This window comes from Stegostoma tigrinum, chromosome 18, assembly GCF_030684315.1.
Source record: "Stegostoma tigrinum isolate sSteTig4 chromosome 18, sSteTig4.hap1, whole genome shotgun sequence".
In the NCBI taxonomy this organism is placed as follows: Eukaryota; Metazoa; Chordata; class Chondrichthyes; order Orectolobiformes; family Stegostomatidae; genus Stegostoma; species Stegostoma tigrinum.
This window is the reverse complement of record NC_081371.1, coordinates 56853895-56879015: the sequence shown is the minus strand read 5'-3', so window position 1 is coordinate 56879015 and position 25121 is coordinate 56853895. Positions and strand designations below refer to the sequence as shown.

The window sequence follows — 25121 nt, the reverse complement described above, 5'->3', positions numbered from 1 at the left end:
CGTCATTGACTTCAGGAAGCAGAGTGGAGGGCACACCCCTGTCTGTATCAATGGTGTTGAGGTGGAGGTGGTCAAGCGAGTCAAGTCCCTGGTAGTGACGATCACCAACAACCTGGGCTGGTCCATCCACATCGACGCGATGGTCAAAAAGGCACAACAACATCTCCACTTGCTCAGGAGGTTAAGGAAATTCTATTTGATTTTAATGGAATGGCGTCATAGAATAGATTATTCTTTGTTGTCATGTGGACTCAATATATAACACAGTGAGGAGCGAGTACTGTCGCTATACGAAGGCACCATTCACATTAATTTAGAGTAAAATAAAAAAGAGAAAGTCCAACATTTCCTTCTCTGCTGCTACAGCATGCCGTCGAGAGTATCCCATTCCGGGTTTCCCAGCTCATGCCAGGGTCCCACTCCATGCGGAAGCGAATGTCCAGCTCCAGGCCTCTCAGGTTGGCTGACTGACACTGTAACCACGCTGCCTCTGAAGATGCCACTGCTGTTCCGGAGCCCATCAAAGCTGCCTCCTGCCAAAGAGCTTCCTTTATCCGTTACGTTTGAGAAAAGAAAAGGGGAAGAAAGGAAAAAGAGAAAAAATACAGACGAAGAGAACAAGCCCAGCCACAGGGACCCACATACTGCCTACTCTGCTGCTGCCATCTTATCCATAAATACGCACAGAAACCCACAGCAACTGCTCTGCCCAAGACCACAAGAGACCATAGTCCATGCCATCACGCAAACCAACCTTCCATCCAATGACTCCATCTATATTTCTCACTGCTTCGGGAAAGCAACAAACATACTATTTCTGATCCAAACTGCTATATCTCCCACAATTCCATTCCTCTGCATTTTGTACAATAGCCTATTGTGGGGAACCTTATCGAACGCCTTGCTGAAATCCATATACGCAACATCAACCGGTTTACTCTCATCTACCTGTTTGGTCACCTTCTCAAAGAACTCAATAAGGTTTGTGAGGCATGATCTTCCCTTCACAAAACCGTGCTGACTATCCCGAATCAATTTATTCTTTTCTAGATGATTATAAATCCTATCCCTTATAACCTTTTCCAACACTTTACCAACAACTGAGGTAAGGCTCATTGGTCTACAATTACCAGGGTTGTCTCTACTCCCCTTCTTGAACAGGGGAACCACATTTGCTATCCTCATTTTGCATCCCTCAATCAGAACTACCACCCCCCACACGCTCAGTCTCCTCTGTTCCAAGGAAAACAAACCCAGCCTGCACAGTACCTCCTCATAACTAAGACTTTCCATCCGAGACAACATCCTGGTGAATCTCTTCTGCACCCTCCCCAGTGTAATCACATCCTTCCAATAGTGTGTCGACCAGAACTGCACAGAGTACTCCAACGGTGACCTAACCAATGTTGTGTAAAGTTGTAGCAAAGCTTCCTCGTGCCTATATTCTATTCCCTGGCTAATGAAGGCAAGTGTCCCATATCTCTTCCTCACCACCTTATCTACCTATGTTGACACCTTCAGCACACCAATGTCCCCTTGTTCCTCAGAACTCTGTAGGGACCTGCTATTTGTTGTGCACATCCTTCCCTATTTAGACTCCCCTAAATCCCACCTCGCATTAAATTCCCTCTGCCATTGCTCTGGCAAATTTACCAGCTGATCATTATCACACTGTAGCCTGAGACCACCCTCCTCACTATGAGCAACACCACCAATTCTTGTTTGTCTTAATTGGAGAGTGGATAATATTCTTATAACTGAATATTGTAATAGAAATTTTTAATCAAATATTGTACTTATGGAATATAACAGCATTCTAACCTATTGACAATGTATAATAATCAATATTCATTATACTTATCCTAAATTTAAATAGTTTTCGTTCCACTAATAGTGTCCACCTGAGCAATTCAAAGCTTTCCAGAGTTGTAAGTCCTAATAGCAAATTAATGATGCAAAGTCCACACATATGAATCTCAGTTGGAGTTTGATTAGAAGCTCTCACTGCTGACTCATTTATTAAATTCTCACAGTCAGGATTGGCAAATGTAAAAACCATTAAGGCTGATGCTACTGAAATAAGAGTGGAAATAATTTTATTATAGATAGTAATTATTTGAGGAATTCACTGTTTGAGCCTCCCCATTAAATCAAGCTGCCCACCAGATTCCCAGAAATGGTGTTTTATTGAATAAAGTCCTAAGAAACACACAGTGGAAACTGACAGGCAAGACAGAGGCAGCTACTGGGAATTTTCAGAGGATAAAATGACAGTGAGGCTGCTTTTCCGAATTAGCAGGTATGGCGGGAAGCCAAGGAACGAAACTTAAACCAAGAATCTCCTGCTGAAGTTACGTTGGGGAGATGTTGGAAAAATTCCTGGTTGGATGAGGGGATTGAAGGATGGGTCAGCAAGTTTGCAGACGACACAAAGGTTGGAGGTGTCGTTGATAGTATAGAGGGCCGTTGTAGGCTGCAGCGGGACATTGACAGGATGCAGAGATGGGCTGAGAGGTGGCAGATGGAGTTCAACCTGGATAAATGCGAGGTGATGCATTTTGGAAGGTCGAATTTGAAAGCTGAGTACAGGATTAAGGATAGGATTCTTGGCAGTGTGGAGGAACAGAGGGATCTTGGTGTGCAAATACATAGATCCCTTAAAATGGCCACCCAAGTGGACAGGGTTGGTAAGAAAGCATATGGTGTTTTGGCTTTCATTAACAGGGGGATTGAGTTTAAGAGTCGTGAGATCTTGTTGCAGCTCTATAAAACTTTGGTTAGACCGCACTTGGAATACTGTGTCCAGTTCTGGTCACCCTATTATAGGAAAGATGTGGATGCTTTGGAGAGGGTTCAGAGGAGGTTTACCAGGATGCTGCCCGGACTGGAGGGCTTATCTTATGAAGAGAGGTTGACTGAGCTCGGACTTTTTTCATTGGAGAAAAGGAGGAGGAGAGGGAACCTAATTGAGGTATACAAGATAATGAGAGGCATAGATAGAGTTGATAGCCAGAGACTATTTCCCAGGGCAGAAACGGCTAACACGAGGGGTCATAGTTTTAAGCTGGTTGGAGGAAAGTATAGAGGGGATGTCAGAGGCGGGTTCTTTACACAGAGAGTTGTGAGAGCATGGAATGCGTTGCCAGCAGCAGTTGTGGAAGCAAGGTCATTGGGGTCATTTAAGAGACTGCTGGACATGCATATGGTCACAGAAATTTGAGGGTGCATACATGAGGATCAATGGTCGGCACAACATCGTGGGCTGAAGGGCCTGTTCTGTGCTGTACTGTTCTATGTTCTATGTTCTAGAAGATTTCATCAGAAGGCAACTGAGCTGTGAAACCCTGCCTGTGATTATGAACAAGAACCACAGAAAGACTTTGATCATCAACTTTGGTAGAAGCTAGTTAAAATTTGAAGCTGAAAATAGCATGGGGCCAGTACTTACTCTCAGCATAACTAATGTTTGATACAGAGATAACAGGAGCTGTAGATTCTGGAGTCAGAAATAACACTGTGTAGAGCTGGAGGAACACAGCAGGCCAGGCAGCACCAGAGGAGCAGGAAAGTTGACATTTCAGGTCAGGAGTCTTCTTCAGAAATCATTTCTGAAAAAGTGTCCTGACCCGAAACATTGACCCTCCTGCTCCTCTGATGCTGCCCGGCCTGTTGTGTTCCTCCAGCTCCACATTGTGTTGCCTAGTGTTCTGTACAGTTGTGATGAACTACAGCTGTTTGTATAAAAAATATTGTTTCTTTTAAAGCTAAGGTACGTACCCATTGACTTCTTCTATTCCCATAAATGACCGTATTACTTCTGGTAGTTCATACTTGACTATAAAGAGGTAGCTTGACATTGCTGTAACAGGAATAGTTTTGTTAGGTGCAGTGCTGTCAAAATTGTCACTTAACTCTGTTTTAACAAAGCATAAAGGTAAAGGAATTTGACAAAATAATTTTGAGGTACTTTGGGGAATACCAGGGAACAATTGTGCACATTATCAGTGTACACCTGCATAAAACCCTTTAAAAAGATTTATTCCGTTGTTTTGTGGAACTTGCAACATTAATTTAAATGAATAATACTCAGTGGCAGCAGTGTGTACTATCTAAAAGATGCACTGCAGAAATTCACCAAATATCCTTAGAGAGCCCCTTCTAGATCCACAACCACTTCCATCTAGAAGGACAAGGGCAGCAGTTACATGGGAATACCACCCCCTGCAAGTTCCCCTTCAAGCCCCTCACTATCCTGACTTGGAAATATATTGCTTTTCTTTCGGTGTCACTGGGTCAAAATCCTTCTTAATACCATCGTGGGTAACATTTTACAGAAACTAGAAGCAGGATTGGCCATTCAGCCCTTTGAGCATGATCCACCATTTAATATGATCATAGCAGATCCTCTACCTCAATGTCACGTTCCCACTTTCTCCCACAACCCTTGATACTTGTACTATTTAAAAGTGTCAGTTTCTTTATTGAATGCACTCAATGATCCGGCCTCCACAAATATCTGTGCTAGTGAATCCCACAGGGTGACCACCCACTGTGAAGAGATCTTTCCTCATTCCAGTCCTAAATGCCTGTCCCCATATCCAGAGACTGTATCCCCTGGTTCTGGACTCCCCAGAAAGAAAAACATCCTTTCTGCATCTAGTATGTCCAGCCTTGTTCAAATTTTCTATAATTCAGTCAAATCCCCTCGCTTTTCTACATCCTAGTAAACACAGACCCAACTGAATCAATGTTGAAACAAGGGTAAATGTGGGGTTAGGGTAGGGGGTGCTGCTCATTGCCTGCAAGCATGAAAGGACATTCAAGAAGGTTCAAGAAGGATGTTCACCATCACCTCAGTGACAACTGGGGATGGGCTATAAATGTTGGTCCAGCCAATGATGGCCATATCCCATGAATGAATTTTAAAAAATTGACAGGAGATAGGGGAATAGAAACAAAAGATAATTAAAAAGAAAATAACGTCACAGAGGACAAAGTACTATTTAAGGCTCTGGATAATCTAGCTACAACCTCACAATATCCATAACGTTCACCTAGGGTAAAATTACATTTGTCAGCAAACTATATAAAGAATTCTGTCTAACATGGTGTAATGGGATAGATGTGTTTCTTGGAGTTTAGCCTTGCTGCATTGGATTGCCTCGACAATGCAACATGAGAAAGAGACAGTAATGAATGCATGCACATAAGCGAAATGGCTGAATCTTCCGTTTATTGAGCTAAGTGGATAAGGAATCAGGTCTGGTGAAGGATTAGGCCAAGCTATCCACTGGTTGAGCTGCAGTTTCAGGCAATTCATTCACACGATGAAGGTGTTGCTGGTCAGGCCAGCATTTAGTGCCCATCCCAGTTACAGTCAACTGCATTGCTGTGGGTTTGGTAAGGATCAGACCAGGTAAGGACGGCAGTTTTCTTACCTAAAGAGCACTGGTGAACCTACTGGGTTCTTCCTGACAATTGACAATGATTTCGTGGCCACCAGTAGACTCTTAATTCAAGATTTTTATTGAAGTCAAATTCTACCATCTGCCATGGTGGGATTCAAGCCCAGGTCCCCAGAACATTTTCTCAGTCTCTGGATTAACAGTCCAGTGATAATACTACTAGGCCATTTGCCTACTCAGTTTTGTGAAAGTCACTAGATGCACAGAAATAGGTTTTAATGGAAGTTATCTACAGTCTTTATAAGTTAGCCACATGTTATTTCATGAAAAAAATTCTGTAAAAGAGCACTTGTTACAAATTTGTTAAGAAACAATAAGTAATGTTTAAATTGGAGAAGCTGAAATGGGGTTTTTTAAAACGTGTGAATGGGAAGTGGGCACTGTTGGCTAGGCCAGAATTTATTGCCAATCCCTCTGTGCCAAGGAGGTGCTTGTGAGCTGCCTTCTTCAAGCATGTTTGTCCCTGGGTGTAGGGCCACTCGTGATGTTGTTAGGAAGGGTGCTGCAGGATTTCGTATTTGAGAATTCATTTTAAATTCATGCATATATAAAAATATTGCTAATTGCTTGCTTGACATTTTTCGAGTAGCCAAACAGTACAATAAATCATTAAATTTGCCATGAAAAAGTTGATTTAAAATGTGCATGAATTCTTCTGGACAGTCAAATGAATGTCACGTAATTATTTTCAAATATAAAATCCACGTGGCCAGTATTGAAGGAGGCCATTCAGCACATCAAACCTACACTGGCTCCTTGAAAGAGTCCCACTTCCTATTTTCTTTCCTCATATCGCCCCATTTGTTCCTCCTCCAAGGTTTTTGTGCAATTTCTTCATGAAGGCTGCTATTCAATCTCTTTCTACGACTGCATGAGGGAGTACAAACCCAAAAGTGTGCAAAAAAAAAGTTTCGCTCTTCCCTCCATCACAAGGTCAGAAGTGGTAATGTTAGCCAAAGATTGTATGATATTCAATGCCATTTGCAGCTGCTCAGATGCTGAAGCAGTCCACGTTCAAATGCAACAAAATGTGGACAATATCCAGCTTGGGCTGACAAGAGGCATTTAATATTTATGTGACATGAATTCCAGGCAATGACCATCTCCACTAAGAGACAATCTGACCATGACATTTACATTCAATGGTGTTACCATCACCGAATCTCCACTATCAACATCCCTGGCGTTACCATTGACCAGAAACTCAGCTGGACTTGTCACATTAACATAGAGGCTACAACAGCAGCTCAGAGGCTTGGAATGCTACTGTGAGTTACTCACCTCCTGACTCCCTAAAGCCGGTCCACCATCTACAAGGCACAAGGCAGGAGTGTGATAGAATACTCTGCACTTGCCTGGATGGGTTGGAGGTCCAACAACACTCAAAAACCTTGATACTATCCAGGGCAAAGCAGCCAGCTTGAGTGGCACCACATCCACAAGTATCCACTCCCTCTACCACTGATTCTAAGTAGCAGCAGCGTGTACCATCACAAAATGTACTGCAGAAATTCACTAATGATCCTTAGACACCACTTTCCTCACCATAACCATGTCCCTCTAGAAGGACAAGGGCAGAAGGCACATGGGAACATCACCCCGTGATGTTGCCCTCCAAGCCACTCACCAGTCTGATTGAAAATATATCACCGCTACTTGACTGTTGCTGGGTAAGTTCCCTCCCTAAGGATATTGTAGGTCAGACTAAAGCACATGGACTGCAGCAGCTCAAGAAAGCACTCATCACCAGCTTCTTAAAGGCAACTAGGGAGGGGAAATAAATGCTGGCCAGCCAGTGATGCCCACATACCTTAAGTCAATGAAAAAAACAGAGTACCTTAAGTCCTTAGATTATCGGCCTTTTGGTCATTGGACACAGTTTATCTTTATGTACTCTGTATCCCCATCATGATTGCAATCATCTCTGTCATGTCTCCTCTTAGCTTTCCCTGCTGTCAGGATATTTTCGACGGTGGACGAGTGAGGATTGGTGAGGGGCGGGGGGAGCACATTTAGAGGTAATGGTTAGGGGATCTAAAATCTTAAATACAACTGTGGGCCTTCTCAACAGCTTAGCTCGGCAATTCCCCACATCTCGGAATTTTCTTGTCAACATGCCTGACTTCAGGTCACAGGTACCATCTCAGATTGAGATGACTGGGGGAACCTTATAACCCAGTTGGTTCTGGTGCATCAGAACTCTAGTTATCCTCCTTATAGCCAACTCCAGCCCCCAATCACTGTTACTTAACTCCAGAAGACCATTGGCTTTCTCAATTGCATCGTTAACTTGCCCATTCACCTTCTATATTTGCCATCCCTTTAAAATTGTACTATTTTATCTTCATTCTTCCTCCCAAAGCGTGTCACCTCATTCTTTTCCACATTGAATTCCATCTGTCCATTCAATCAGAGTTCAAATCTGTTGCTACCATGATCACTGGTAACTGTGTTGTCAACATTTTGTGTCATCTCCAAAAATTATGGTCTGTTAATGCAGATCATAAACAGCATTGCTTCTAGTACTGAACTACACAGAACATTGTAATGTATTCTCCCTAAGCCTAAAAAACTGCAATTTGCGCAGTGGTTCAGTGGTTGGTGCAGAGCCAGGGACCTGGGTTCAATTCCAGCATCGAGCAACTGTCTGTGTGGAATTTGCACATTCTCCCCATGTCTGCATGGATTTCCTCTGTGTGCTCTGGCTTGCTCCCACAGTCCAAAGATGCGCAGGCTAGGTGGATTGGCCAAGGGAAATGCAGGGTTACAGGGATGGGGTAGGGGTTTGAGATTGGTGCAGACTTGATAGGCTGAATGGCCTGCTTCCACACTGTAGGGATTCTATGAGAATTTGATTTTTAATATCCCTTTGTCAATTTTCTATTTGTGCTGCTGCTGCCATTTTTTACCTCATGGGTTTCAATTTTTCTAATAGTTTAATGCGTGACACTTCGTCAAATGCCTTTTAGATCTTCAACGACCTCGTCCACTCTGAGCTTTTTAGACAGGAAAACAGAATCTGTGTGTCAAATGTGATTTTCCCTCCATAAATCTGTGCTGGATCTCCTCTAATGTTTCATGTTTCTAAACACTTCCCCATCACTGAGATTAAACCCAGGAAGAAAATTTTTTTTAAACAGAATCAAAAATAATCAAAAATATAGTGGTCAATTCCTTCATAAAAGTATCATAAAAGCAAAGAGACTTAATGTACCTTCTGCAAAACAAAATAATTACCTCCAATATTCTGCAGTGTAATAGAACCAAAGGCTGCAATTTTCCCAGGCCACCCGAAAGCTCGTTCTCCTAATTTCTCATAAACTAAAGAGCCTGTTGTTTTTAAAAAAAAACAAAGATTTTAGCTAAACAACATGACGGTATCACTCAGTCTGAGCATGTATTATCAGATAGGAATCAGAGGCAGTAGGCAAAATGGACAGATTAGTTGCTGTGTTATACTTGTGTCTGATAACCATTCGACTGATTTTGTAATAGAATTGAATGTCAGAGTATAACCAAGTGGCTGATGTAATGCTGCTCTTCAGTGTCCTTCAGCCCAGAGGTGATTTTCTAACCTTATATCTCAACATGCGCTGCTAAATCGCTAAATCTCTTACCTCCTTCCTTTGCAGTCTTTAGTAAGAGATGAATAGAATACAATGACAATATGGCCACTGTAAGCAACAAGGTTCTGTAAGAGAAGGAAAGGAATGGAAAGTGAAGAATAACATTTCTGAAGAACGAAACATCAACTTTCCTGCTCCTCTGATACTGCCTGGCCTGCTGTGTTCATCCATCTGTGTTCTACACCTGGTTATCTCTGAAGAATAACTATATGGTTTGCTTTTGAGTATAAACAGCAAGCCCAGTACTGCATTGTATCAAACTAGGCCAACTAAGTTTGTAACATTTAATAGAAGTGGAACTGTGCATTTCCGTTATTATCACTCTTGGTTTTGAATACAAAATGTCAAAATAATCACTTGTGAAAGCTATCCTGGTCAATTCTAACTCAGATAACAAACAAAGAGTGTAAATGCTGAAAATCCAGAAGAAAAACAGAAAATGCCAGAAACGCACAGCAGTTAGTCTGTCTGTTGCTACGGGATGTGGAAGTGTCTGTAGGTGGAACATTGCTTGTGCCTGATCTCCTTCTGTTTCTCGAAGAGGTGTTGCTGAGACAGCTCAAGATTTGTAAATATTAGTACAATTGTGGGTATTAGTGCTCTGAGTATCACATCAATCTCAATCAGAAATGAACGCAAGAGCTTCAGTTCGATATTACAACCTGTAGCAATTTGGATAAATAGATCTTATGACTTGATGCAAACTCATTCATTAAAAGACTCCAGTCATTCCTTTTGCCAAGTCTTGGAACACACAAGATAACCAAATTACTTTGGAAGTAATAGTTTACAGGAAAATTTGATTAACTATTTTAGTTTAGGACTCCTTTTGTATTCATAATGATTATTAAAACTAACGGCATTTTTAAGAAATGTAACAAGACTAGATTAAATTTTGAGGGAGGCATGTTAAATATTTGGGATTAAAAACAGTAGTTGAGGACAATACTGATTTGGAACCAAACCTTTAGTCTATATATTTCTCCGAAAGGTTATACATTATTGACTGTAAAAAAAGTGTTACGAGACTTTTAACTCTAATACCTAAATTAAAGGTGAGTCAATATCACTGACGGTTTTGTGGATGCAGAAACAGCAGTGTTCCATATTAAATTTGCATACTTTTAAAAAGTCCAGCAATCAGCTATTGACTGATCATGAAGTGGTCTGGTATGGTGAACTATAATCGTGACTCTCTTCACAGAAATAACTAACAGCTGTCACTGCTCATCAAGATTGCTATCCTATATAGTTTAGATTGTCTGCTGTGCCATTCCTCCTTTACCTCCTTCGATTCTATACACCATTTTTCAACAAAGTCAGAAACCACACAACACCAGGTTATAGTCCAACAGGTTTATTTGAAAACTGTTGGGTTATAACCTAGCGTCGTATCATTTCTGACTTTGTCCACCCCAGTCCAACACCAGCACCTCCGCACCATTTTTCAACAGTTAGAGAGATGTGGCCTCAAATCACTCTTCAAGCGATTACAGGCAGGAAGTACAAATGTTATTCCATTTCATGTCAATCCACCTTATTCAAAGTTCATTTTAAGTTTCAAATGTCATATTTCACTCCATTCCAAAATTAATGTAAAAATCTAACAGGAAAGCATTTTTAAGGACAACTTTATATGTCAGAAGTAATATTCTGGGTTGTTCCTTCCGTGTTGTTGGATCAAAAACCTGGGGCTCCTTCCCTAATGGCATTATGGAACTACCTGCAGCATACCTACAGCTTCAAGAAAGCAGCTCACCACCACTTTCTTAGGGGCAAATAGGGACATGCAATTAGTGCTGGCCTGGCCAGCGATGCCCTTGTTCCATGAATTAGCACAGAGTCGGCCCGACAGTGTGGAGCAAGCAGAGAGATTTCATAACCTATCATTGTTCATGGGATGTGGGGAATCGATGATTAATTGTCTTCCCCTAATTGCCCTCGAGGTGGTGGGAAACCACCTTCTTGAACCGCTGCAGTCTTCAGTGCATTCACATTGCTATGTGGAAGGGAGCTCTGGAACTTTGAGCTAGTAACAGATGCAGGAATGGTGATAAAGTTCTAGCTCATGACAGGTGTGCGGGGTTTGGAGGGAACATGCAAGCAGAAGTGTTAATATGATTGTTCTGCCCTTGTTCTTCTGGATAGTAGTGAGTGTGGGTTTGGAAAGTGCTGTTGAAGGAACCTTGCTACATTTCAGCAGTGCATCTTGTAGACAGAATCACTGAAATGAGGAGCAGGAGCACAATTACTGCACATTAGTGGAGGGGTTGTATACTGAATCTGGTGGATGGGCTGCTTTTTTTCTGATGGGGGGGTGAGCTTATTGGGTGTTTTTCCATCTGGATAAGCAGAAGCAACTAAGGGGTTAAATGTGTTTCATACATAGTAACCCAATCCTGGTTAAATGTTCTAGCGAAGATCTGTAGCTCAGGTTATGATTGGTTGGTTCGCCGAGCTGACTGGTTTTCATGCATGACTCCACCCAGTTCTGCCTCTGGGGGTGAAAGCAGGAATGGATTCCATTCTGGAAGGATCCTGGGGTATTAAGGCCCCATTGTCCAGGCCTCCAGTTGAGATGATAGGCTGGCACCAGGAGCTGTTGGCCAAATTGGAGAGGTTAGCACTGCCACCGTTTGTACAGATTATTGCATTGAGTGCATTACCAGGGAGACAGTAGAGCCCTTGAAGAATGGAGAGCTTGGTTGGGGGAAACCCAGGCACACAGGCCCCAGTGGTGATTGTGAGGGGGCTTGGGATGGGTCTTGGTGCAAGGAAGCACCATTGCTGGGGAGGACAACCTGTTCCACAGACCAGATCAAGGAGAGCTTTTCCAATGGGGGCCAAGTGACTCTTAATTTGTCAGTTACGTTATTTACTTTCTCTCCCTTAACAGCCTCAATTGTTCATGTCCCCACTGCAGATAATATGCAATGGTGTGGAACAATGCTTGGTTCCACTTTGGAAGATCTTCCCCATTGTTCTTATTATCCTTCTGACTCCTGCCCCACCTTTACACAGGCAGAAGTGCTGGACAACCTTTTTAAGACAACCATAGAACAGTAGCGTCAGTAGAAAAATGTCATATGTCATCACAATCAAATAATGGACAGTAAACATAGGGCAAGCAAAGCAGTGATATTGTGGAAGCAGTGAAATGGGAGCTTGGATGGATGAGATATTGATCATGAAAACCATTTTGAAAATGAAACAGAGGGCTGAATCCTCTTGTTTTTTTGGCCAAGTGCGAACTGTGTTGTGTTTGTGGAGACATTCTTGACACATGGTCTGAGCAAGATTTTTCACAGTTTCTTCTAACCAAAGTCAAGAGGGTTGGGATATAAAAGCAGCGATGTGCTTCTGAGACTTTATAAAGCTCTAGTTAGACCCCATTTAGAATACTGTGTCCAATTTTGGGCCCCACACCTTAGGAAGGACATACTGGCACTGGAGCGTGTCCAACGGAGATTCACACAGATGATCCCTGGAATGGTAGGTTTAACGTATGATGAACGGCTAAGGATCCTGGGATTGTATTCATTAGAGTTTAGAAGGTTGAGGGGAGATCTAATAGAAACTTACACGATAATGTATGGTTTAGAAAGGGTGGGTGCTGGGAAGTTGTTTCCATTAGGCGGGGAGACTAGGACCCGTGGGCACAGCCTTAGAATTAGAGGGGGTCAATTTAAAACAGAAATTAGGAGACATTTCTTCAGCCAGAGAGTGGTGGGCTTGTGGAATTCATTGCCACGGAGTGCAGTGGAGGCCGGGATGTTAGATGCTTTCAAGGCAGCGATCGACAAATTCTTGATCTCGCAAGGAATCAAGGGCTATGGGGAGAGTGCGGGTAAGTGGAGTTGAAATGCCCATCAGCCATGATTAAATGGCGGACGGAGCTCAATGGGCCAAATGGCCTTATTTCCACTCCCACGTCTTATGGTCAAACTCAATTCATTAACTATTCACAAACAACTACCCTTTTCCACCACCATAGCCCACCCACTACCACCCCTCCCCCCCCACGCCCCTGCCCTGGACAACCCTGTCACATCTGTCATCCGCTTCTTACTGCATGTTATTTCAGGAGAAACTCATTAGACATTCATTGAAAGACTGGCACCCATCACACCTACATCACTATGAAAGCGCACTGTGCACCTCGACAAGCACTGGCAGCCTGGAGCACAGTTCCTGACACCTTCCCTGGACATGGCAGACAGGGGACAATTGGTACCCTGGCTGGTGGGCAGGATCCTGGAGCTCCTGCTGGGCAGGCTGGCATATATGCGGGTTATCACTTGGGTTAGTGCAGTCTAGGCCATCTGAAGGAATGCCCATCCACACTGGAGTGAGACCCAATCACCTTCTCCACTCTGCCAGCACCAGTGCTGCCAACGTCTCTCAGATATTTCATCCCAACTCTGCTACTGTGCCCACCTTCCACCAATACTACTCTTGGTATTGCCAGCACACTGCCCCTCACCCACTGCCACCCCTACCCCACTAATACCCAATGCCCTCCGCAATGCCTACTCAATCATTCAGAACACGTCCCTACCGGCACCAACAGTAACAGTTCTGCCACCCACTTTCCCCAGCCTTAATACCTGCCTCTCTCTTATGTGGGAGCAAAGCAGCCAGCTGTAGAACAGAAAGAGCCAACAGGAGTGGTTAGCTTCCTGACTGTGACTCCTCACTCTTTATGAGGACAGCATGCTGACTGACCATGTCCAAGCTCCTGGACAGGTATCACAGACAGCCCTTGGTGTACGGACCTGTGTCCAAGCATTTCTGAAGAAGAGACTCAAAATGTTAACTCGGTTTCACTGTCCACAGATCCTGCCAGACCCGAGTGTCTCCAGAATTCTCTGTTTGTCTCAAATGTTGCCTTCCTGACTCTCCCCTCACCTCTTTGGTTCATGTTTAGACCAATGTGATAATGTATTGAAGTCAGGGGTTGAATGGCCTGGGCGGTACCGAAATTGAGCACCAGTGAGCAGTTAATTCAACCTGATAACATCTTAAAATGTACTTCAAAGAACTGCAGGTCTTGGAAATTTGAAACAAAATCTAAAATTGCTGGAGAAACTTAGGTCTGGTGTGCATCTTTGAAGATAGAGAGCGGAGCTAACAATGAGAGCCCAGTTCTGAATGAGGAACATTGGATTCAAAACATTAACTTCATTTTTCTCTCCACAGATGACTTGCTGAGTTTCTTAAGCAATGTCTGTTGTTATGTTGAAAATGTATTTCACTTGTTGTGAGGGATTTTGGATATACTAAAGCTGTGATAGAGATGAAACGAAAGCTAGTCACTTTTGTTCCTCTTTTTGGACAAATAAATTAGTATTGCTCATTTTCGTACTGTTCTCTCTGTTATAATGGCGGATTTCAGTCTGTAAGATCTAATTTACACCATATCTAATGAGATAAACTGGCTTTGGAGTACTCACACAAACAGTATGATCCCAGTATTGGCCAAAGCGTAGGACAGACCAAGAATGCCACTCCCCATGATAGCGTTGCTGAGGTTGAAAGCTGACATTCCAAATGATGTCATTCCAGGATGCTGCACATTGTCAAAGATGTAAATCAATGCAAATTTAAACTTTAGTCTATTAATTTTCTGTATTGTATCATTCAAATATGATTTTACTGTTTTGTCACATTTAATGTTGTTTTATGCATGGTAACACTTCATGTTATGATTAGATTAGATTAGATTACCTGCAGTGTGGAAACAGGCCCTTCGGCCCAACAAGTCCACACTGCCCTTTGGAGCATCCCACCCAGACCCATCCCCCTATAACCCACACACCCCTGAACACAATGGGCAGCTTAGCAGGGCCAATCCACCTAGACTGCACATCTTTGGATTGTGGGAGGAGACCGGAGCACCCGGAGGAAACCCACGCAGACACAGGGAGAATGTGCAAACTCCACACAGACAGTCACCCGAGGCTGGAATCGAACCTGGGTCCCTGGTGCTGTGAGGCTGCAGTGCTAACCACTGAGCCACCGTGCCACCCCAATGATGATAACATTTAATGTTGATTTTACTGTATTGTAACATTTATTGTTAATTTTGCCTGAGAAAATGAAAAGCATTAGACTGATAACATTACTCACATATTCTTCTTGATAGTCTTCAAATTTTGTTTTCCCTGAAAACTCATTTGTCAGAAACCTCTCAATTTCGGCATCATCTTCGTCATGAAATTGACTATTGAAGGGGAGCAAAATAAAGTTAGCCAAGATCTTTCTGGAGTTTCAGGCAGATGATCAAATTCAAAGAATTGCTTTCAACAGCCCGGGTGTTATCATTGACCAGAAACTCAGCTCGATTAACCATAAAAATACAATGGCTACAAGGGCAGGTCTGAGGCTAGCAATACTGCGGTGAATAACTACAAGGCACAAGTCAGGAGTGTGTTGGAGTACTCCCCACTTGCCTGAATGGGTCAGCTCCAACAAAATTCTAGAAACTTGACACCATCCAGGACAAGCAGCCTGCTTGATTGGCATCACCTCCACAAGCATTCACTCCCTCTACCACCAAAGCCCAGTAGCAGCCGCACGTACTATCTGCAAGATGCATTGCAGGAGCTCACTAAATATCTTTAGATAGTATCTTCCTAACCCAATTGCATCTTGAAGGACAAAGACAGCAGATACATGCGAACACTACCTCCTGCAAGTTCCTCTCCAAGCCACTCACCATCCTGACTTAGAAATATATCGTCGTTCCTTCAGTGTCACTGGGTCGAATGCAGGAATTCCCGATCAGTGTTGTGGGTCCACCTACAGTATGTGGACTGCAGCAGTTCAAGAAGACAGCTCACCACCACCGTTCTCAATGGCAACTCAAGGGTGGATAATAATGCTGACCCAGTGCTGCCCAGTCCCATGAAAAAGCTCCTCAACATGTGGTAAAACTAATCTTTGTCTCTTTGAAGGAAGCATCCTCTCAAGGTAACTGTGGATGAGATTACCATTTGGTTCATCTTTCCAAACATTAAGATGCGACCTCCTCCTTATTGTTGTATCGAAAATTAATCATCATTTGTCTCCCAATCCGCCCAGAATTTAACTCTGCTTCAAGATAGTTGGTGAGGTAGAAACTGACACATCATGCTTTGTGGACAGAATTTATTAATGACTCAGTCTTAACGGCTCTTTTCATACACCATTCCTGACAATTACAGATATTTTCTAACCAACCCATTCAGTGATGTTCAGACTTTTACTAGTTTGAACATTATCATTGTGCACTCTATTCTGGTGGCAGATCAACCCTGTAAATCTCTTTTAACTTCACCTTTAGCTCGTTTAACATCACCCATGGGGTAGTTATGTTATATATTAAATTATATTTGTTGCTGCTCCAGCCACTTGCATGTTTTGTCCAATTTATTATATAGTTCTAGAACTGTCATTCATCAAAGGCTGTAGCATGAACATCCAAGCAAACAGCTGCTCTCTGTTTGAGACAGTTCATGTTAATTAAAATGAGTTTTCTTCATGTGTTACTTTACAAACCTTAAATTAAATGTCACTGTGGGAGAGTAATTGTTCATGTTTCAGTTGGAATATTAAAATGAGGGACCCAAGCTTTCATAATTTTACATAAACAACCTTCAGTTTTTGAGATTAATACTTTTGTAAGATATTAATTTTGATCATCCGCTGCAAATTTTTTTTCTGTGCTTACCTGCTGATGGTAGCTTTCTCTGAATTTGTCAATTTTGTGTAGTCATCATCCATACCGCTTTCACTGTTGCTGTCATCAGCCTCTGTACTAACTCTCTTAAGCTCCATACGATCCATACTTCTTATCAAAATAAAACCAACAAAAAAGGAGAAGCAAACAATACAGCGGTCCTTTAGGTCTTTCAGGAGGCTCAGTGGCTCTTCAACTTCAGTATTTATTTCTCAGACACTGTGTTCTGTTCATTAAAAGTAAGCAAAACAATGACGTTAGTACAATATTCTCTGTGCATACCTATTCCACAGTTACCTTTCTGTAAAATATTGAAAGAGGAGTAGTCATATATATATTCACCAGGGCAACTTTTCTTACCATTGATGTTAAGACTCTCACTATGCAATCAAGCAGGCTACAAACATAATAGTGAGAATACTATTAAGACAGTGTGGAAATATTTGGACAATTCATGAGCCCACAAACAAACAAACAAAAATCTCTAAGTACAAGCCCTTTCTTTCCAGCACAATATATCATTAGAAGATAGACTTCTTTCCCATCATGGCTGGTAAGGCACAGACTATAATGCTTAATGAGAACTGAATAATAATTTGAATGGAAGAATTATTAAACGGAGCTATAAAGGCCATTATTAAAGCAGTTAATTTCAACGGAAATGCAACATTAGTCAAATGGCATACCTTAGTGTTGCAAAGTCAGTAATGTAGATTAGTTAGAGAATTTGGGATACACTTCCTAAGATGGTGGTAGAAGTGGATTCAATAAAGACTTTCAAAGGGAATCCAATATGTATTTGGAAGGGAAGAGTTTGTAGGCATTGGGATTAGTTCAATTGCTTTCAGCAAGAGCTGACACAGGCACAATGGAGTAATAGCCTTCATCTGTCCCAGCTCAATGTAATGTCATAAAAGTACATTGCAGGGTCCTCCTGTGACGCAGTGGCAGTCTGAGCCACATGGGTTCAAGTCAAAACTGCTCCAGAGGTGTGTAATAACATCTCTGAACAGATTTATTAGAAAGATAGGTTTCAAAATATGGCACTGCTTACATAAAACCATACAAATAAACTCTGAGGTGCTAAGACTAAATGCATCCATTTGGAATTTATGCTCTCAAACAGGTGTATTATTTTCTTTCTGTGCCCAGAGACCTTGGCAACAGTTAACCAGTTATGTTATTTGTTTATGGTCAGCTACAAAGGGTGCAAGTTGTTGATAGGGTTGTTACTTGAAAGTGTTGAAATATACGGAGCAAGAATAGGGCATTCAGCCCTTCGAGCCTGCTCCCTCATTCAATATGATCACAGCTGATCATCCAACTCATTCCCCTGCTCCTGCTTTCACCCCATACCCTTTGGTTCCTTTAGCCTAAGAACTGTACCTAACTCCTTGAAAACATTCAATGTTTTGGCCTCAACATTGAGGTAGATATTTTAATCAACCTGCTTGGACAAATTATGACATATCTCTGGGACTTGAACCCAGGCCTCCCATCCCAGAGGCAGAGCTGTTATCATTGTACTGCAAGAGTTCGAAACGTCAGGCAAGGACGGGAGAAATTTGCTTTTGGCCCAAATGTTTTTGTCTGCAGCACTGATTTATGTAGTTATATAATTAGCTATAATCCACAAGCCATCTTTCTCCATTACAGATATAGGCAATTGCTTTATGGCTTGAGCAGCACCTCTCTGATCAAATGTGGGTAGGGCAAGGAGGGCAAGGAGGGAGTCCTCCATGAACTAGCCATTATAGGACTGGTATCACTCTGCACCATACTTGAGCCATCTAGGCAAATAATTCTACCCTGTACCAATTCAAGTCCTTGTTTCTATTACACACAACATGATTGCTCAATACAACACATTGACCATGCCAATAACTAAGCACTCCCTAAATATTTACCCTTTACAACCAGTATTATCAAAAACTTTGTAACTCACTGAAGTCACTACAATAGTTGCTTTAGGAATTGTGCAATAATCGGGGATGATTAAATAGAAACCTCGTTGATAAATAGTGCAGCCAGATTATCAATGTGACAAAGTGGATTTGATACAATAGAAAACACTGCTAATGGTAGATTTTGAGGGAGTTATGGGTCAGGTGCAGTGCCAAGCTGGAGCCTGGATCGAACTGGAAAAAGGCACGTGCTTTGTACATCAAGAGCAAGATGATGCTGCATTTTTAAGTTAATGTTTTCTAGCCCCATGCTCTCAGATTGGAGACTAATCAAATAAGCAGAAGGGGTGGTGTAACTAGATGTTGCATATACTGTGGGTTCTGAGTGCCAACAGAGCCTGTTCAACTGAGTATCTGAGTTCAAGATGAATGTCCACAGATATTTTTGCATTTTCAATTAAAGCACCTCTCATGTAATGTTACAGTTTTGGCTCAACTCTTGCCCATGGATTAAAAGGTTATGGATTCAATTTCTATTGCAGAGACTTGAACATAACCCAGTGTTTGTGTGGTGCAGAGGGTGTACTTCATTGTCTGTGATGCTGGTTTCCAGATGAGCCATTAAAATTTAGCTCTGTCTGCCCTCACTAATGGAGGTTTAAGATTTCAGGTATGATTTTGAAGGAAGGAAGAGGAATCATCCCCAATGTCCTCGTCAGTATTTGTCCCTTCATCTCTTTTTGTGATGTCGCTTATCTGGTCCTTTCACTTTTGTTGTTTGTGGATGCTTGCTGTGTACAAATTGTCATTTGTATTTCCGTCAGTCCAATAATGACAACCACTCAAGAGTACTTTATTGGATGTAAAGCAGATTGGGATTTGCTGCCGTTATGAAAGGTGTAACAAAAATGCAAATCTTTGTTTTAGTGCAGCACTGAGGGGCTGCTACCCTACCACAGTGCAGTGTTTTGGATGTGTATGTAAACTAAAGCAAGATCCTGTATGCCCTATCCAGTAAAAATAAAGGCACTATTGGAAAGATGATCAGGGCAGTTCTCCCTCGTGCCCAGGCCAATGCTTCTTCCTCAGTGGGCATCACTAAAAATAAATCAGTTGGCTATTATCACATTGTGGATTCATGCTGTGCACAAATTGACTGTTGCATTTTCTGCATTAGAAGTGACCATGCTTCAGCCATCTTTCATTGTCTGTATATTTTAAGACATCAGAGATTCAAAATTATACCAAAAACAGTCATGAGCCTAAATTGCAAATCCGTGAACCCTGTGTCAACTCCCACTAACCTTAGACTTACTCAGTGGGATGGGGGGGGGGTTGGGGAAAGAGCTGTCGTCACCTCCGAGTGGGGGGGTGGGGGGGGGGGTGGGGTTGATGTGGGTTCTGTTCTGTGATTAAATGGGCACAAGCCACCATGGTTTCTGCACCGACTGCATTGAATCTAGCTCTGCATTTTTGCCACCACATCTTCCTCCTGCCATTTGATGGCAAATCCTACTCTCTCCTCATTTTAGACTCTCAGATATAACCTCGCACCATTCTCTTTGAGCTTTTCAATTCCAGGTATCCAATTTCAAGCAAAGGGAGCAGGACTGGAATCACACAATTTGGTGACCCTTCACCACCATGCCCTCCGACCCGTGGCTGAGAGGAGTCTGTGCCATGGTCTGCTCTAACCCATTTTTAACAGAGTGGCAGACAGAATCCTATTTATATTAAGACCAGTGTCCCATGTGAATTCTGCCAAGGTTTGATTGTGTTAGAAATACATTGCTGTCTGTTAACCAGCACATAATATATATAAAGCTGAACTTCTTTAATGCGAATCATGTGCAGTAGATACTGACTAATTCTTAAATAAAAATTACTTGCCTTGAAATTATTCATGTAATTACACAGAGCTGAATGCAGAATTTAAATAAAAAGAATGAGAAAAGCATGACCGGTATGAAAAATATCCCTCTGGCATCAACATTTGATAGTATCATCATCTGAAAACATATGAATTTTAAACCACACGACCGGACAGAAATTATGAGTTCCCGCTGTTACCAGAGGCAGATGGTAGCTAAAAACAGCCCTGCTTCCTGGCTTGACATTTTGCTGGCTCCCTGTCAAACCCCACCTTCGTTCAGTGGGTAGCTGACAGCTCATTAACAGCCAATGGAGTCCAATTAATGGAGGCCGGCTGGGCAACCTCCAGAAACTCCCTATCTTCCAGAGGCTGGGTTAGGAGTCTGGAGGTGGCTTCTCAGTGGCACACCTGTGGGAACAGGCAATGCCGTAGGTAAACTGTGGAGGCCCTCTGTGCCAACAAGGATGCAGGAATCTTCCTCCATATCATTTATGGGATACCTCTGTGAACATCATTATGAGTAGCTGCTTCCCCTGAGAGTAAGTCCAGGACCCAGAAGTGTCCTGACCTCTAATTCCCATCTCGAGAGTGAAGTCTTACCCAATGTCTTATCATGGCTAAACTGCACAAACACAGGCTACCTCATTCTTTAATTAGATTGACAATGTAAACTCAACTTTCTTGAGGCATCACAGGAGTAGGCCCAGGTAAATAATGGCACTGCGTTAAGTTTTTAAATGAAAGTATTGAAAGTAAAATTCTCTCTTGGTTTAACAAGGTACAAGTCTGCAATGTTAAAATTGCATATCCTTTACTTTCATTGAATTGTGCCTTAGGCAATGACACAGTCACAAGTGCAAACAAGAAGCAATTGCCAAAATTTAAAACTCAAATATATACCTGAGAAGATAGTTTCATGCCTCAATTTGGCTTTGCCAATTTGTGGGCAAATCCCTTGCTTAGCTTATAATTCACTTAGAACATAGAACATAGAACATTACAGCACAGTACAGGTCCTTCGGCCTTCGATGTTGTGCCAACCTGTCATACCAACCTGAAGCCCATCTGACCTACACTATTCCATGTACATCCATATGCTTGTCCAATGACGACTTCATGTGAACAAAGCTTACATAGAATGGTTTCTAAGTGTGAGTAAGTTGCCAATGTTAAAGTCTTTTTGTAATTTGCAGTAACTCCCAGGAAAGAGTATTTCAATGGCTCAATCTTCCTCAAAAAGCCGAGGATGACAAAGATTAGAAACAGAAACTGTTGGCCCAGCTAGAAATAATCGCCTGCTTGGGAAAATGCTGGTGCAGTGATGACTGGGTACTATTACAGGGGCTTGAACGCAACATGGAAGTCTAGTTGGCCTGATGGGCATGTGAAAAAGGTATTGTAAATGCTGGCACACTATTTCTGTTGAAACAAAGTCTTTCCTGATGACATAATCCTAGTTAACTGGGCATTTCTCTGATGGTACAAATGGAGTTCTGATGCAAAGGAACAAATTGCTTTGTTAAAATATACTTTAGAAGTGTCCAGCAAAGGAAGTGCTATGTTAGTTGTGAGGATTTTTATCAGCAGACCGAGGAGACTGGGGGAGTCGGTGGGGGGCATTACTTTGTTCCAATTGTGGTTGATCACAATTTCCTGCTTCCTAATGAAACCATCTCTTCCATTAACTCAAGAGTGTTTGGGTCTTTGCTGTTCAAGGTGGGAATAAACTATTTGTTGTCCTGAAACTAAACTATTGTTGTCCTGAAACTGAAGTATGAAGTAGAAATTTTTTGGTTAATTATGAAAGTTGCTTCATCCACAGGTATACATAAATACACATTAATTGAATATGAAGAAGTTTTTCACACATGCGTGTATAAAATATGATCATAAACTGCAATCATTTGATTTAGACACATTAAACTGAAATCTCCCAACACTGAATTTGTATAAAAATACTGCAATATTTGCAAAGTAGTACTTTATAAAATATTTTAAAGAAATCTCAGGATTACTTACCTAAGATAAATAAGTCCCTTCAGATAATTCAAGCAATGAGATGCTGCTTCTGTAACTTTTTCACTTAAAATCAAACCTTAATAATTCCGAAACTCAATCTTTTTTGATTATCTGTTGGAAATAAAACAAAACAGTTAAGCAATGCTTATTTTTAAATTATACGTTTAACATATACTTCAAAATATATCTTAAAAGCAATTTTTGTAAAGGCCTGCAAATTCCTGACATGGGTGCTCAAAATTCATGGTCTCTTCCTCTTCATTTAAAATTGATTAAATGTAATTATTGGTACATTTCAATTTTAGTTCTACAAATTACATAAAAACAGAAAATACTGGAAATATTCAACAGGTTTGGTGATAACTGTGGACAGGGGAAAAGAGTTCACTTTTTGAATCAAGTATGACTCTCTTCCTTTTTTAAAAAGTGTACAATTCATTATTGTAGGATATTTTATTTAGAAATTGGCTTTCAAAAAAGCGGTTTTTATCAAGGAGTCAGTCTGGATAACTCTTATCTCTGCCAGGAAATTAGGGTTTCAGCCCCACTCCAGGTCCTGAATATATAATATGAGTTGATTTTCCAGTAGAATACCAGCTTTCCAGTATCCTAGGCAACAGTTATCTCTTAACAAACATTACCAGAACACTTTAATTGCCAATTTATCACACGACTGTTTCAGGAGCCTGGACATGTGTAAATTGGCTGCAGTGTTTTCCTACCTTACAGAACCTTCACTTTAAAAGTGATTATTTCGCTGCAAGAACTTTGGAATGGCCTGAGGTTGTGAAAGACACTAACTAAATGCAATTATGTTCTCGCCTCTTTGCCCACTCTTGTTCTGAAAGCTCTTAGTCTTGCCAAGATACAATTTCACAGAAATTGGCTGCCCTCTCGTACAGTTTCAGCTGAAGCATGCAGTCCCAATGTAAAACAATCCATGTGGCACTGACTGTAACAGTTGGTGTATCATACTACTTCAATACCAAAATGGATATCAGGCTGGAGAAATTAACCAAAATACAGGGTAATGTCCAAGTAACTGCGCCCATCTTGACCTATTAGTGGCCACTCACGGTATCTTCACAAATTCTAAATTCATGTCATACTTTACGACATGAGAAGTTGTCACTGCAAATTCCGAGTGGCAAACAGTTCCAATGATTCTCAGTTTAAACTTATCCTGACTGCAAAACTACAATGAAATAAACTGCTTTTGAAATAAAACAAATTCCTATTACTTGAGACATATAATACACTTCAAAGTACATTACATTGTGCATACTTTGGTACCCTTTTCCACATTAATTACTGACACAGCTCAAGGTATTTCACATCACATTCTCCATATCCATCATTCTTATTCTTTACTGTATTATCTAAGAATAAAGAAAACTTAGTTGGTAACATTTCCGAGTTCACGATTGTTTGGCACTAATTGCTAAAACTATAGGCATAATGAGGAAATCTTAATCAGGAAAGAAAGCAGTGTTTGATGGCACTATTCTGCAGTGTAGGTTAATTACAGACAGTAATTACTGACAGAACAAAACTTTCTACAATTACCATATTACAAAAAAAAGTTGGAATCTCAAATTTTAAATTTAATGTTGATCTTGCTCTTTGTGCGCCTTCTCTGCAGCTGTAACATTGTATTCCTCACTCTGTTCTATTACCCTAATGCACTTTGTATGGTATGATCTGTCTGTATTGCACGCAAAACAAAATTTTCCACTGTGCTTAGATACACATGGCAATAATAAATCAAATCAAATGATCATTTTCCAAAAGTGTCATCAGAAAAGAAAACAAGGATTTAATTTCACTTCTTCAATAAAATGGAATCAGCAATCCTAACTGTAACCGTGACTGCCCACATCTCATGGAGAAAACCAACTCTGTTGCAATTCTATAACCTTATTGAAATAAAAAAGCATAACAGCTAACATGTTTAACAATATGTAAGTGAACAGAAGTAAAAGCATTTACACATTCATTCGTTTACAAAAAACAATATTACCTCAATGTCTGTATCAAAATTCTCAAATTATTGCTTAACTCTGAAAGGCAACTTTTGTACTGTTGCATTTCAGACCTTTGGCTGATTGCATCAATATGGACAGGTGAGTGGATGAATAAAAAGAGGGGAGTTAACTAAAAGAGCCAATCATCAAATGTACCAAAGCCAGTACTTCTATTTAAAGACTACATACGTCAGTGGCACGAAACAGCAGTATCTAATCCAAAATCAAGATTAACCCAGGCCCTGTTTAACCCATCAATCCGGCCAGACAGCAACATTCTACAACATCCTTCTGAAGTAGGTCTCATTGAAAAGCAAAGCATCTTCTGGACACTATTACTATACAATAAACAAGAATGATCTCACTGTCATTTTTTTTTACTGCTAGAGCAAATAATGAATTTTAGCAGAATGTTCCCAGAAGTTATTTTCCACTGTTTGACAAACACGTAGAAAGATAGCTTAATGTTCAAAGACAAAAAAAAACCCAG

At 41.3% G+C, this 25121-nt stretch overlaps 1 protein-coding gene across 4 annotated transcripts in view; it reads right to left on the bottom strand.

Annotated features, from left to right (window-relative positions):
• slc38a4 (solute carrier family 38 member 4) overlaps positions 1 to 25121 on the bottom strand; it is a 79583-nt gene that overhangs the window by 17751 nt on the left and 36711 nt on the right. For 3 of the 4 annotated variants that reach the window (XM_048549496.2, XM_048549495.2, XM_059652557.1), the window contains 7 exons: positions 22608 to 22718; positions 16803 to 17037; positions 15221 to 15314; positions 14545 to 14660; positions 9083 to 9156; positions 8703 to 8795; positions 3778 to 3859 (listed from right to left, as the gene is read on the bottom strand). In XM_048549496.2, coding sequence (XP_048405453.1) covers positions 3778 to 3859; positions 8703 to 8795; positions 9083 to 9156; positions 14545 to 14660; positions 15221 to 15314; positions 16803 to 16918 — 575 coding nt within the window. In that variant the 5' untranslated portion in view covers positions 16919 to 17037; positions 22608 to 22718. Of the gene's footprint in view, positions 1 to 3777; positions 3860 to 8702; positions 8796 to 9082; positions 9157 to 14544; positions 14661 to 15220; positions 15315 to 16802; positions 17038 to 22607; positions 22719 to 24627; positions 24757 to 25121 lie in introns of those variants that run through there. The other variant, XM_048549494.2, reaches the window with a different exon arrangement.